The following is a 15,642-nucleotide window of genomic DNA, read 5'->3' as shown; positions in this document are numbered from 1 at the left end:
CCCTAAACTGAATTTTTCCTTTAGTCAGCATTAGGGTTTTAAACGCTAAACTGAACTTTTTTCCATTCAGCCAGCATTAGGGTTTTAAACCCTAAACTGAGCTTTTCCATGCAATCAGCATTAGGGTTTTAAACCCTAAACTGAACTCTTTCCTTTCAGTCAACATTAGGGTTTTAAACCCTAAACTGAATTCTTTCCTTTCAACCAGCATTAGGGTTTTAAACCCTAAACTGAGCTTTTCCATGCAATCAACATTAGGGTTTTAAACCCTAAACTGAACTCTCTCCTTTCAGTCAGCATTAGGGTTTTAAACCCTAAACTGAATTTTCCATTTAGTCAGCATTAGGGTTTTAAACCCTAAACTGAACTTTTCCCCAGTTGGTCGGTATTAGAGTTTCAACTCTAAAACTGAACTTCTCCCCAGCTAGTTGGTATTAGGGCTCCAACCCTGAACTGAGCATTTTTATCTTCCTTCATCAATTTTATGAACTTCCTGGCGAATAACTCACGAAATTTTCCTAGTGAAACTGGGGCAGAAAATTTTGTTCGTTTGTTTGTTTTCTCCCGCAGGTCTAACCTCGAGCCACACGGATCGAAATGACCCACGAGATGAGTCTCAACTCAGAATCAAAGAAGAAAAAGACAAAAAGAAGATGTCCCGAGATATCAGAGTAAACGGAAGGCGGATCGACTCCAACATTTGATTAAGGTCCTGAACTCTGCCAGTCGTGTTTCACTCAGTATCCCAAAGATTAAACAAGTCGCCTCAACTTGCAAGCATCAAGATTCGGATCAAAGTCTCCAAGCACAATCAGCTAAGACCCAAGATCAAGTCGCAAAAGAATCATAGATAGGAATTTTGTAACTCGTATTTGACATGCATATAAGTAGTTAGTTCAGTTCCAATTTTCCTTTGGTTGTAATAAGGCGGTCAGTGACGCAGCAGTGACGACAGCAACAGCAGTAACAACAAGCATTGCAATCCCATGGTAGTCCCAGCTACCGAAGCTTCCCGAACTACATCGACCTGATTCCTGTTTAGCCCAGGATATGTAGGAAATCTTTGAAGCAAAGATTTGGTCAGATCTTTCAAAAACATGCTACACACGGAGTAGTCCATAGGCAAAAATCGCTCATATCCGCTCACTTTATCTTTGCACGAAAACCCTTCGTGTTTCCGAACAAAGAGGGGCAGCTGTGAGCACGTGATTTTTGTCTTACGCGACAATCCGCTCCAAAAGAAACAAATAATAGAAATTGGTCTTGCTGTACATTTGTTGGATTTTTACGTGGCATTTTTGTTGATAGTTATTTGTGATTTTCCCACAATTGTTTTATTCAAAACAAAAACAAAAAAATATATATATATGTCTGTATGTCGTGTGAACCATAATCCGTTTATTAAAAGAAAATATAATAAAATGTGTGCATCCTTCATTGTATTTTTGCCATTAAGTGTTTAGTATAATTAAATGTCAATGCAAGTGATAATTGTTATTTTTTGAGTATTAATTAATATTGGTATGATTTTTATTTTTAGGAATTTTATCTTTTAAGTTGTAAAAAGGAAATATTGGATTTGGGCCTTAATTTTGAATGAAATCAGGCCCAAAACCAATACAAACGACCCAGTCCCACCAGGCGCTCTGCAAGACGCCTAAACGACGTCGTACAGGCACCATCTCTGTGAGCCGTTGATGGATTCAAAGGAACGGCCCAGATCTGGCCAATCCTTTACTTAAACAACGCCGTATGAGGCCTTTTAATCATAGTCATTAATCCATTCCTCATCCTACGGTCAAGGTCACTTCCCCATAACCCATGATGAACCCGACCCATTTCCACCCGGACCAACCCAAACACCGTTTAGATGAAACGACACCGTTTCTCCTAAGCCTTCAGATCCAAGACGTTGATCTCGATTGATCCAACGGCTGAGATCAACCCACCCATTACATATATAAGCCTCCTACCCTACCCTGCCCCCCTATCCAAGACCCCGCCTTCGTCCTCATCCCCTTCCCCTCCAAACCCTAGCCGCCGCTGTATACCTTCACCATGAAAGCCGGCGGCATGGACGCCGGTGACCCCACCCTTAACACCATAGAACCCCCTTGCCATCCTGAACATGGATCTGTTAACCACTTAGCTCAAATCCCCTCCCACCGTCTCGAATCTTCATTTGAAGATTCGATTCGGAACCTGACTTACACCAATCGACCTCAACTTCACACCAGATAGTCCCCAGACCCCCATCGTGACCAAACCATGCTTGGTTTGGTCCGAATCTAACCAGGGAAACACGAATCCCAGATCTGATTTTTTGAACCCTAGGTTTCCTCGTGCCTGTTCCGTATCTGTTTAAGCCGAAGAGATTAAGGTCTAATGGACCTTAATCGAAGTGTTTCTCATCTGAGAAACACTTCGATTAAAGTCCGTTCAGCCTTAAAAAAGGCCTGTTCGAATCCAAACTGAGGCTCTTTGATTTTTCGGGATTTAAGGTGAGTTTTGTTTTCTTTTTTATTATTCCAGGTGCTGAGTAAAGGTCTGTTCATGTTTTGTTTTAATTCGTGTTTTTGAATTTTACCAACTATGTCCTGTCCACCTTGCCTGAACCTCTGTGTTTGATTGAGTCTTTCCTCTACTTGTTACTGATAATGTGTATATGTGTATGTGTTGTGCGAACAATTGAACTTCAAATTTTGACTGATCAACTGATTCCTCGAGTACAATTTTGCTTAGTCAGTACAATTCAAATCATGTGTTCGATACTGTTAAATGTCTGATTTTGGCTTCGATTGTATGTGTTTTAACTAGTATAGTCGAATCGATATACGTCGTCAATTGGTTTCATGTTAGAATGGTAGCAATTTGACTCAGGCTTTTGTAATTTACTGAAGCATTGTTGAATCAGATTAATGTTGTTGCCACTCGGTATTAATTTGTTTAGCCAAATCAGAAAGACATTTAAAGGATTGATTTATTAGCTAGGTTTCAGATTTTAATTTAGTTGATAGCATTGTTTACTCATCTCTCAGCCTTGGGCAGCATGTGCATTACAAAGTAATGGACAGCATGTGCTGTCAGAATACATTCTGCTGCCCATATTCTGCTTTAGTTTCAGAAATAATAAGCATTACTCAAAAGGTAAGCCTGCCAAGGGAATATCATGGGGTTGTGTTCTTATTTAAATAGTGAGTGGAAACTGAAAAGGGGTAGCACATGGGAGGGTGTTCTAATTGTCTAAACAGGTTGTTAAAGGGTTGATTTTAGGTTTATAAAAGAGGGGACTTCCATCAGTTTTAGGGAGACATCAGATAGATCCGATAAGGGAGAGCAAAATACATACACATACACACATAGACAGGCATACAGACCTTAAGATAGACATAGATACACACACACAGACAGAGAAAAAGAGAATACACACAGAAAACTTAGTTTGGAGATTGAGAGTTGAAGTTCTGAAAAGCAGAAAACTGGAAAAGAACTCTGTTTGATAACACAGACAGACAAAACTAGAAATTGCATTCTTCTTGCTGTCTTGATTTCAATGGTCTTGACCTGTTTGTCCAATACTGATTTCTTCTAAATCCAACTGAGTCTGCTGGTTGTTTGTTGGTTTACTCTGGGATTTGGTCTAGCTGGGATCTTGATTCTATTCCAATTATTTTGCTTGTTGTTGCTGCTGCTATTCTGTTTCTTGCTGCTGCTGATTTCCCTATCTTCTTCCTCTTCTCCTTTGCATTTTCAGTATTTCCAGGTACACATCTCGAGTCTCACATTGGTGTAGCTGAATGTAACATTGAAAAGCATGAATAGAAAGATTTGAAGGAGTTATAATCACCCGCTATTTACTGACTGCCTTTTCATAAATGTTGTTAAGTTGTGTAAATTTTAGTTTATAGCTAATAGAGAATACATTAGTAAGTTTGTACTTAATTAAAGTTTATGTTAATTTGAAACTGTGGTATTTGATTCGTTTAGTAGCATACAGGATGTAAATATAATTCATGGAATGCGAAACTATTTAGTACGATTGTTAAAATTAAATTCACTCTTTCAGCATGCTTTGAATAAGTAGGGGCGAGTGGCTTTTAAATCTAACCAAATATGATATAGTTTTGAATCACCCAGTTCGATTTCCTTTAGGCAGTTTATAGGATTAGTTTTGAACATCATCAGTAACATCCTTTGATAAGGAATTCTTTAATCCTGTTTAAGCAAGTTAATTTAAATCCGATTTTAGGATGTTGTTCGGATTAAGTGTTGTATTTCGTCGATCTCGCATGTGACTTCTTTGTCCAATTAAAAGCATGTTGCACAGGGTATGACGTCTCTCCATGTTATAAGTAATTAATCAGAAATTGACAAGGATCTGGGTTAGGCCAAAGCATATACTTGAATTAACGTGTGTCTTTCTTCTTCTATTTTTAGACAAACGCATTTAGAAATGTAGCCGCTTTAGGATATCCTTTCTAAAATAGAGACGAGCCTCGGCAGATAAAAATGCAAATTGCGGGGCCCTCAATAACTAACCATAATAAATATTTAGAATTCAGGACAGGCCGTTTAGTGAATTTCATGGCCTTCCCCGAAAATAATAACGCGGTTAGACTCTTTAGGCGCGGCTTAATTAAATTACATTCTTAAACTCGGGTGCACATTGATGTGACCCGAATCCAAATCTCAACGGAGTCGAAATGTGTTAACAACTACGGGTGCATTGATTGTGACGCGGTTCGAGATGCATTTTCACGACGTTGCAATTCTATAAAGATAAATGATAATAATAAAAGCGGTTTAAACTTAATAAAAGCACATAAGTCAAAACATGTATTTAAATCAGATATTTAGCCATTATAACAATTTAAGCGACCGTGCTAGAACCACGGGACTCGAGGGTGCCTAACACCTTCCCTCGGGTCAACAGAATTCCTTACTTAGAATTTCTGGTTCGCAGACTTCATGTGGAAAAGTCGAAAATTTCCTCGATTTGGGATTCAAGATAAACCGGTGACTTGGGACACCAAAAACCAAACCTTTCCCAAGTGGCGACTCTGAATTAAATAAATAATCTCATTTCGAATATTGTCACTTAAATTGGAAAAACTCCCTCGCGCATTCTACCCTTCGGGGCGGGGCGCGCAAAAAGGAGGTGTGACATTTAGTAACAAAATAAACTTATAGAACTTAAATTTTAAATTCGCTCGTTACGAATCGTATTTCGTTATTTTTAGCGCCAAACAAGACATGTAACAGTATACGACTTAATAAAGGTAATTTTCATCAATCATATTCATGGTGCTTCGTAGGGAATGGTTTTACAGTTCTATTAATAATTCTGATAGATACCTGAAACAAAATACAATCAATGAATACATGAACTAGTTCTGCGGATATAAAACATGTTATAAAGTAACTGGAATTTAAACCAAATAATTCAAATTTACTAAGATGTCAAGGTCAATACTTGATATATCAAATAGTTAATTTAAAAAAAAAAAAAAAACCTTTTCCAACACAGCCTATCCTCTAAAAACAAAATCCCAAACTTTTTGGGTGTCAATAATTTATTTTATATTTAAGTTTAAATTATTTTTAAATATAAAAAAATATCATCTTGAAAGAAAAATGGTGACCTAAAATAGAACGGGGAGGGTATAATAATGGCCGCTTTAATCGGGCCTCACGAGAGTGACACATCAAAATAACCAATATTTTATTCATAAATCACCAAAACAATAACATCATCAGTTTTCAACCGTTAATACAACCCAAGTGGGACAATGAAATGAACAAGTACACCAATTTGCTTACACAATTTGCCACACGCAAATTATTGGACGCCCCAACATAAGGGTAAAGAGTCAGAAAGAGACAAGACTAAAATAAAAGCAGGAGCTACTAGGCCAATAATCATTGCTCAAATCAAATATTGGATATAATAAAGTCAAGAAACTAATTTGCCCACATATTTTTTTAGCCCAAAGATCCCTTCTTTATTTGCATCTGCCAGCTTTGGATTCGACAGCCAACAGCGTTTGTTACTCAGATTCTTAAGGTTCAGTTCTTATCCCATGTGTAATTCTTCCTTTACCCTCCCTCTTTGATTCTTTTGCTATTTTATTGGATTTGACCATGTGCTTGTTTGAGTATTTTGCTTTCTTTGAACTGTCTTGTTGCTAATTCTTTGAAATGTTGCTCCTTTTTCTTTTCTTAATCTTTATTTTCTAAAGATTTGATTTTATTGCTTTCTTCATTCTTGGAAACTCTAGTAGAACAATTCTGTGGTTCCTACTTTTCCCTTTTTTTTTCTCTTTTTTTCTTTTTGTTTAGTAGCTGTTGAAACAGCCTCTAGCATAAATTCATGCTGAGACGGACCCTTATGGTCCGAACCTTCCTCGGATCCTGCACATAGTGGGAGCTTAGTACACCGGGCTTTTTTTGTTTAGGAGATTGTTGTTATAATTGGTGTGTGGGCCCTACTTAATTGAAACTGTAGTGATTTGTTATAAGAGGAAGTGGTAATTTTTTGTGTGATGGGTGGGTGTAATTAATGAAATTGGAAGGTGGAGTTGGCTATGGTTGAGTTGTGGCCATTGAATTTTTGGGTTGGTCACTGGATGTCTTGCTTGGCATTTTGATTGTACTTCTATACTTGTGTTTTGCAGCTATTGATGTTAGAGTCGTCTCATCAATTTAGCAGCAGCTGTTAATGCTTATCAGCTTTAGCTACCTTGCTTGTCTTAAGATTCAAGAATTGGTTAATTCCTAAGTAGGAGTCTATTCATGTAATGTTCTTTAAAAACGAGAGAAGATTCTTTATTGGTGTCCTACTTTGATCTGAAAATGTATTGGTTTCTTTGTTGGTGCTTAATGCAGCTTAAGGAGTTTTTTCTATGTGATCCTTGAAGCAACATTTACTTTGAATTCTTTGACCTTCAAACCTTCTCCACTGCTTTATGTTTCCCAATTTTACATACTAGTCAGTGGCAATTTTCTATTCTTTTGCTGCTCATGGTCAGTTTTTCATATACCTACAGTCATTCTGCAGCAAGCTTCCTAGTGTTGTGTATGTCAAAGATGCTCTCTCTTAATTATCAAAAGATCTTCCATTCAGATGTCAAAATCATAGTAGACACAAATTCATTTTATCGGGTAAAGAATGTGGCTTATCATTGTCAGATAAATATTTTATCACAATATCGTATGTCAAGCTCTTTAGCAGAACAGTAGAAATTGAAGGCACTATTCATCCCACTCTACAAAAACATCAATGAAACATAGCACTTCAAATCTTCAATATCGTTGGAGAACAGTCGAGGGATGCATGAAAGAGAATATAGCCCCACTACATGTAGATCATAGGAAACCACCGTATGCCCCACATGGTTTAATGAAGCTAAATGTCTTACGGTCTAACTGAATACACTTGACAGACAAGAGCACACCTCTTGATAGAATGTTATGTTTCTGTGTTCAATCAAGATCCCAATAGCTACTTGGATATAAAGTTGGCATTATGTAAGTTTTATCACTTTATAGAATTTGAAGGGAGCAGACTAAGTTAACATAGCAAGTCTACATAATCTTTTTGAGCATGACAATATTCTAAGTAAATGCAGCTATAGTCTTTATAATCTTCTGAGTAACAAGAATACAAATAGTTGGAAGCATTGGCTATATAGTCAAAAATAATTAGGGAAGGACAATAAATTGATGAGGAAAGATCATCGACAAAATGCTTGATGGTCAGGTCATTTTATAGTCATTTGTTCATTGAAAGTGAATCAAGACTCGCATGGAGATCATTATGGAAATTTAGAGCACAAGTAAAGGTGGCAAATTTTAGGTGGATTGCACTGTAGGTCTGTGGGATGCTATTCCAGTGGCAGACAACTTATGAATAAGAAGATATATAACCATCAGATGCTGTTCCTTCTGCAAGCAACGGGGAAAGGACACTGACCGCCTTTTGCTACATTATAGCTTCACTTCGGAGTCATGTGCATTGGTATACTCCATGTTTAATGTCGAGTTGGTCCATTCCAGAATAATGGAAAGATGATGAATAGTTGGCGGAAACAAAGGCTGGGAGGTAGCAGGAAGAGTTTATGGAAAACGGCAGCCTTTCTTGTTATTTGGCGTATGAAGAGAAAGACATAGAAGAACTTTTGAGGGGGTTGAAAGTTCATTGGCATGCTAATTGTTCTCTTTTGCTTATATTGTATTTATGATGTAAACATGAATTACCCTCTAGCATTGATGATTGACTAATTTTGGGAGACTTAAAGTATACTTGTAAGTGTCAACACCAACTTGGTGCAACATTTATAAATAAAATTAATATATCACCAAAAATATTCTTATATACTTTTCCAATGTTGTTCCAGGGTAGGGGTAAGGTCTGCGTAAACACTACCGTCCCCAGACCCCATTTGTGGGATTCCACTGTATTTTTTGTTGTTGTTGTTGTTGTTGTTGTATAGATTTGATTTTGTTGGATGCATATGATGATAGCTTGAAGATTGTGTGTAAATTTATCATTATCTGTGAGACATTGCGACGGTAGCATTAGCTAGGCAATCAAGAACTTCTTTGAATTGCGTGCTCATGTCATTGTAAAAATGTTCTAGTAGATCCTATTATTTCTGAAGGATTTTAGTGTTGTGATGTTGCATACTGGTTCTTCTTCGTTTAATTTTGCTGGTTGGGTAGGTGATTGACCTTTTCACCATGGTGATTCAAGTCTAATTTTATTCCACATCATTGTGATGCCTTTGGAGACTTTGTTTCTTGTATCTTCATTTGATGTGTATTTTCTTCATGATTTATGAGTATTTGTCAGAAAAAAAATTCATGCTGTATAATATCCATTGCTAAGGTGCCTTTTCTAATGTAACGTCTAAAAATCCTTATGCTTTCCATGACAAATCTAGAAATTCTTGTTGATTTTAAAGTGTTGTGTCATTATAGGACAAGGCCTAAATGCCAAATTTTTTTGTCAAGTAAAGTCAAATGCTGAGGCTCGTTCTAAACACCTGAAAACTCTTAATATGATGTTTTATCCTCCATTGACGATGAACATTTCAACTTCTCTAACTGTTAAATTTTTTTTACATTCATTTAATTTATTTGATACTATTTTCTTTCTGGAATCAAGTCGACTAAATTCTCAAAGTGAAGTGCTGCATGAAAGATTACAAACTACATGTAATATACTGCTCCACATAATGGTTGCAGACCAAATATTTTGAAATAGTATCATTGTTGATTGATCAGACATATCATTGCCAATCTCGAAATTTGTCCTCAAAACTCGAACTGTGTCAAATATATATGGATGGACATAATAAATTTAAAGCTGTTGGTTCTCAATTTTATCTAGCGCATATGCAGCTCTGCTCCAATTGTTTTGATTTGAACTTTGTTAGTTCTTTCTACAGATGCACAGGGTGTAGAGGCTCGAGAGCCATCATCTTCAAAATCGTTTTATTGATTGGGTAGCACAGAAATTTCGGAAACTGTGGTATTAGTATAAAGTCAGTTTCGTCCGTTCAATTTATGGACAAAAATCAACATGCGGCCTGCATTATATATGCCAAGATCTAGTGAAGCACAGCACAATAGCATGGGTGTCTCTGGAACTACGCCAACGTCTTTACCCAGTTTGCCCAAATTGGAGGAGAGATTTCCCAAATTGCCAGATTCTCTTCATGTTATCTCGGAGAAGGAGCTAACTGCAAGCTTCATTTCTCCACGGGCAATTTCATCGACATCTAAGAGTGGAACAGTTGGGCACCTATTGTCGTCCACTTCTGGACCCCACAGAGATTTTCACTTTTTACCTTCCTCTCCTCAAGAAACTCGGCCACGTTACTATCCATTTATCTCAAGTGGGGCTTCTATGTCAACCAGCCAAGCTTCACGCTCAAGTTTACATTCTACCTCGTTGAATACCAACCCCTTGGGGAACCACAAACAGAATTCATTTCATGAGTTTCTTGCTTTTCCTCCAAATGTTCCTGTTCAAAATGGCCAAGTGGAAAGCCTTGCCAGCGTCATGGCATCCGATGATGGTGTTAAGAGATCTGATTGGCAAGACTGGGCTGATCAGCTAATTAACGATGATGACACTCTCGGTTCAAGCTGGAGTGATATCCTATTAGATGTCAATTTTCCAGATCCAGAACCTAAGGTTTGTTCGTTATGCTTTACCTATTTAAGGAATCTAGGGAAAGGAAGAGAAACGAAGGGAAACTAAAAGGAGAGAGCTAATAAATTCTAATAGCTTATTTAACAGAATATCATCCAGTTTACGCCAAGCTGCGAGAAGTAGAATACATCCATATATCTTTGTTAAAAAAGGTAGAATACATCAATATATAGTTCTAAGTAAGGACTCCATATTTTTCGTTGCGTTACATTCTTAATCTTGTCATATGAACTCTTTCTCCATTTGATTTCCCTGTATTATTTGTTTTGTTAAATTCTGTACAAGCTTGACATTCACTTTCAACAAGGCGCAAAGGTGAAAGTTTTTTCATGGGTTTTGGCCTCACCAACATAACCTTTGCTGTTAAATTAAAACTTCCTTTGTATATTGAAATGCTGAGTTATTGTTAAACAGAATAGGTTTTAGACTCCAAAGCAAGAAAAATGTGCATTTCACTTTCTTTAAGCTCGTCTAGTGTTTCCTTCCAAGTGCATTATGCTAAGAATCATTTCGGATTTGACGATATTAGTTTTTTTTTTCTTCATGTTCTTAGTTAACATAAGTTTCTAATGCTCATGTCAGCTGTCTGAGATCCCTGCAAAACAGCCGCAACTTCCTCCTCCTGCTCCTGCTTCATCGGGGCAAAGCTGCCCAGTTGGTAGCCCATCATCTTCCACATCTAAGCCTCGAATGAGGTGGACGCCAGAGCTTCACGAAGTCTTTGTAGAAGCTGTCAATAAGCTTGGTGGCAGCGAAAGTGTGTAGCCTCTTCATTTTGAAGATATGATCTTTTAAGGGTTCGGATGACTTTACTGTATCTTACTCACAATCTTACTTTGCAGAAGCTACTCCGAAGGGTGTCTTGAAGCTCATGAACGTGGAAAGCTTAACCATCTATCATGTTAAAAGCCACTTGCAGGTATAATTAAACCTCTTCACTGACTTTTTTCCTGCTGCAGTATCAGGTGACAAAATTATTCACTTTATACATTTCTTTGAATTTCAGAAATATAGGACTGCCAGATACAAACCAGATCCCTCTGAAGGTAGAAGTTGCCTCATTGATTACTTTATAAACTTTTGCATAGATCAGGCATTTGTTGCACCATATTCTACTTATTCTCTCGGAATATCTTTCCTTGGGCATTGAGAACGAATTACCATACTTCAGCTACATTCTCATGTCATTCTACAAGATATTTCTTTGTAATAAAATTAGTTGTGCTAGTATTTCCTGCCCACCATTCCTTCTCCTTGAGTCAATGAAATGCGTGAATGTGAATTAATGTTGGAGAGACTAAGTTAACCTTGCTGATGCTGAGTAGATATTTTATTGAAATTGAGGAATGGACTGTCATTACAGGAATTTCAGAAAAGAAGCCAACTATCGTCACGGAGATGCCATCTCTGGACTTAAAAACGTAAGTCATTTCTCTGCTTATATTGAAACATATTACTAATGCATCACCGATCTTGGATAACTGCTTATTTTTCCTCTATGTCATTTGTAGTGAATATCTTTATTAAGACATGTCATTTTAGCTGCACAGACGTTTATCCCTCTATCCATATTTAGTTGACTTAGTATGACTGCTAACTAGTCATGAAGCTGAGGAGTAATATTATAATGTTTACAAATTGTTTATAAGAAGAATTAAGTCCAAGAATATCGGTGAAGGTATCTTTTACAACTTTGGTACTTTATATGGAAGTTTGTGCATGCCCCGGTCATTCAACACAAATATAAGGACTAATTTGTGCAACATAGGAAGACTTCGTCAGAGCAGTTTATTTCAAATCTCATTCAGCTTGCAAATTCCAAAATTCCTTGGAGAGAGCACTTTCTTTTTTCTGTTGAAATTTGCAACCAATTGTTAAATCTTAATGTGGAATCTGATTACAGGACTATGGGAATAACAGAAGCATTGAAAATGCAGATGGAAGTGCAGAAGCAGCTTCATGAACAACTTGAGGTATGTGAATGATTAAAGACTCCAGCAGTATTCGTTGCATCTATTCTTTCTTGCTTTTATTGCACCTGATTTTCTTGTCAATTGAGAAGACAAGTCTCCTGAACATGAGGAGAGGGGCAGATGTATTAGCATATTGGCGGATACTTCTTAGCTGGTCATCTCATATTTTGATAAGAACAAGCATAAGCATAGAGGTTGTTTGGCTAAGCTTATAAGCGGGTTAAACCGGCTTATAAGCACTTGTTGGCTTATCTGCACGTGTGGTAAATATTCGGCCAAAAGCCATAAGTTGATCACCCCCAACTTTGACCAAGTCTTTTACGATTTTATCTCTAATGTCTTTTGTAATCTCCGAAATTCTCTTTCTAAATCATAGTTTTAATTATATCGCTATTCTATTTTCGTAATTCGTCCTTTTATATAAAAATACTTTTAAAGTTATATTTTTTGTAAATGACTTTAAGGATCAATATTTTTAATAGAAAAAGTGCTCATTAACACATTCTTACCAAACACACTAACTACATATTATCAATTTCAGTACTTCTATCCAAAAATATAACTGCTTATTTATCAAATTATTTTCAGCACCGAAATGGGCTTTTCAACAGTTGATGCTTATCAACTACTTTTAATCAACTAACCCAAATGGACTCTATATAATATGGGAAGCTAAGTTGCTTCGACACGACTGTTTAGGTGCCGCCCCTGTGTCGACATGACACTAGTATGGGTGTGGGTATGGGATCCGTACTGGATCTGATCAAACAATTTTGGGTACTTTGACCACGACGGACGGAAAAATTTGAGATGAGATACAATTTGGTTCCCGAAATCAGAACTAAAATTAGGGTAAATTTGAAGAAAATAGCATACGTTATCTAGGAAATCAATCATTTACTTATCTATAACTTGAGAATAAAAAAAAATATCTACACTTTACAAGTTATACATGAGTATTCCACAAAATTTCTCATAATTTAGAGATATTTCTATATTTTTATTCTTTTGAACAATTTTTAGCCGGATCCCTGCACCTGTATCCGTACTAGGATCCGTATCCCCAAATCTTAGAATTTACATTTCGAAGGATCCGGCCTCTAGATCCGAACTTGTGTCGGACACCCGCACCCGTGTCCGAGCAACTTAGATAGGAAGTAGATAATATATGGATTACAAGCTTGGATATAATTTAATAATCGGGTGCTTGGTTGACCTTATTAAAATATGAGATCCGCATCCCGGAATCTTAGAATTTACATTGGGAAGGATCCGACCTCTAGATCCGCACTCGTGTCAGACACCCGCACTCGTGTCCAAGCAACTTAGATGGGAAGTAGATAATATATGGATTACAAGCTTGGATATAATTTAACAATCGGGTGCTTGGTTGACCTTATTAAAATTTGAGATGTCTATTTGATAAAATGCTCTGTATGGCTTAGAGTTAGATTGACGTTTCCTTCTGAAACATAATCACTTTCTCCTCAATATTGCATAAAAATAAGTAGAATATATTGTGAATAACGTATTTGTTTGCCAATAACAACAATCTCTATTACTTTGTCTTATCTGGTTACCAGACAATCTTCAGGGTTTCCCTCTTTCAAATTTTGGATACCTGCAGCTTTTATTGCCATCGTCTTGGATAAATTTCCTTCTAGAAACCATGCAAGATATCCTAGTTTCTCAGTATTTTGGTGTCAGTCGTGATATATTTGTCATTTTGAGTTATACTGTTGCAGTAGATTGAGTCCTCCGTAGCTAATATCCTTCTTTAGAAGTGCAAAGTGATATTTGTATGCTCGATATCTATAGAAGTTTTATGGTAAATCTTCCCAAGGGAAAAATAACTTCTTTAGGAAAAAATTCCATTTTATAGACCATCTGGATGGTGTTGATAGGTCTGGCAATGTGTCAAGTATTTTTTTTTTTAAAAGGTAATGATTGTGTTAATAGAACAGCACAAAGAGAGTGCTGATAATACTGTACATGTGAGCAAAAGCATAAAAAACAGAACAAAAGAAAATTCGAAAAAGTGTGGCCCTCTACAGACTACAATCCGTAGGTTAAGTAATATATATCTTTCTCTTACTTTCTTTTCTATACTTTCTTTTCTAATGTTTATAGATCACATTCTCCCGTTGCTGTTTCTTGAGAATCAATCAGAAACCTTGATAACTGGTGTATCTTTATTGTTCATCGTAGTTTTATATTAAAATTCCCTGAGCGAAAAGTACCCTTTTGTTGGCCATCCGATCAAGATGGTGTTTGATACGTCAGGTTATGTGTTAATAATACTTCGTATTTTATTTTATAATGAGCAGAAACCTTGATTACCGGTTTGTCTTTAATATTTTGCATTTGATGGGATAATTGATCATTCTAATAAGATACCTCTTTCCTCAGATCCAAAGAAAGTTACAACTGCGGATTGAAGAACAGGGGAAATACCTTCAAATGATGTTTGAGAAGACGAAAAACATGGGGAAAGAACTAAATGTGTCATCATCAAAATCAGATGAACCTCCTTCACCATCCACAGAACTAAAACATTCCCCTCCTGATGATAAATCAGATGCCTCCGAGCAGGATCATGTCAGCATTGGACATGGTTCAGGTGATGCTTCAAGATCTCTGGAGGATCTTTCCAAGAACAATGAACGAAAGTTGCCCAAAAGGAAAGCTTGTGAGAATCATGGCTTGGACGTTAGAGACTTAAGTTCCCTTACAACAGAAGGTGCAAAATCGGAGGAAATGTTACCTTCATGAGCCTTGACAGACTCTTGTAATTGTAGCTTTGTAGCAAGGATAGCTGTAATGTGAATTGTGGTGTCAATGTTGTTGACAGACTTGTAAAAAAAAGATTTCTGGATTATAATCCAATCAGTCTTTCTACCTCTTTGCATTTCCAAATAGGTGTTTACCTGCAATCACTTTCAATATCTATTAAGAGTTAGCGTTTCGATTCACAGTTATTCAAGCTACATGAAAGACCATTAGTCTTTGCAAGATAGTAATAAAAAAGGAACTCTAGGGATAAAAGAGTAAAAATTAGACCATGTGTAGTAAGAATTTCATATTTCATCAAGTTGCTGTACTTTGTTTTATATAGAAGTGATTGTTACAAAATTAGAGCCACTATATACAGGATAGTATGATACAGAAGACGAATCAAGGAGGCAATGATGATGAGTGCGTGTATATGACCGGATTGTTTGTTGTTCAAGAATTCTTGTTTATGCAAATCATAATATCCATACATAGTTTTTTGAACTAAGATTTCAATTCTTGTATGTTTTAGCAGTAATATATTCTCTCATGGAGTTGAGGTTTAAAATATGGAAGAACTAAGCGTTTTCATGACTCTACAGCCTCATCAATTTTGTTTTAGTTAATCCCTCTTTCATGACCACATTTCTTTCCGGTTAAAGAATAGGAAATATTTCT

The 15,642-nt window shown here is 36.7% G+C and overlaps 1 protein-coding gene across 2 annotated transcripts; it reads left to right on the top strand.

Annotated features, from left to right (window-relative positions):
• The first annotated feature begins 5,822 nt into the window (after nt 1–5,822).
• On the top strand, nt 5,823–15,090 carry LOC104214241 (protein PHOSPHATE STARVATION RESPONSE 1-like). Of its 2 annotated transcripts, none has more exons than XM_009763892.2 (8): nt 5,823–6,064; nt 9,450–10,201; nt 10,802–10,976; nt 11,062–11,138; nt 11,226–11,265; nt 11,583–11,640; nt 12,123–12,192; nt 14,602–15,090. In XM_009763892.2, exons 2-8 carry the CDS (start codon nt 9,584–9,586, stop codon nt 14,962–14,964), a joined length of 1,401 nt encoding a protein of 466 aa, XP_009762194.1. In that variant the 5' UTR covers nt 5,823–6,064; nt 9,450–9,583; the 3' UTR covers nt 14,965–15,090. The 2 variants fall into 2 exon arrangements, with proteins under 2 accessions (XP_009762194.1, XP_070030703.1); XM_070174602.1 differs by having other exon boundaries at nt 6,038–6,064; nt 9,438–10,201.
• Nucleotides 15,091–15,642: the final 552 nt, after the last annotated feature.

Source organism: Nicotiana sylvestris, chromosome 5, assembly GCF_000393655.2.
Source record: "Nicotiana sylvestris chromosome 5, ASM39365v2, whole genome shotgun sequence".
NCBI lineage: Eukaryota > Viridiplantae > Streptophyta > Magnoliopsida > Solanales > Solanaceae > Nicotiana > Nicotiana sylvestris.
This window is presented reverse-complemented; position numbering and strand designations above follow the sequence as displayed.

What these genes read in the sequence shown, in the direction of transcription:
- LOC104214241 (XM_009763892.2), top strand. Translation starts at nt 9,584, where the DNA reads ATGCGGCCTGCATTATATATGCCAAGATCTAGTGAAGCACAGCACAAT. An exon ending in CAAACCAGATCCCTCTGAAG is followed by an intron (nt 11,266 to 11,582) that starts GTAGAAGTTGCC and finishes CTGTCATTACAG; the next exon opens with GAATTTCAGAAAAGAAGCCA. An exon ending in AGCTTCATGAACAACTTGAG is followed by an intron (nt 12,193 to 14,601) that starts GTATGTGAATGA and finishes CTCTTTCCTCAG; the next exon opens with ATCCAAAGAAAGTTACAACT.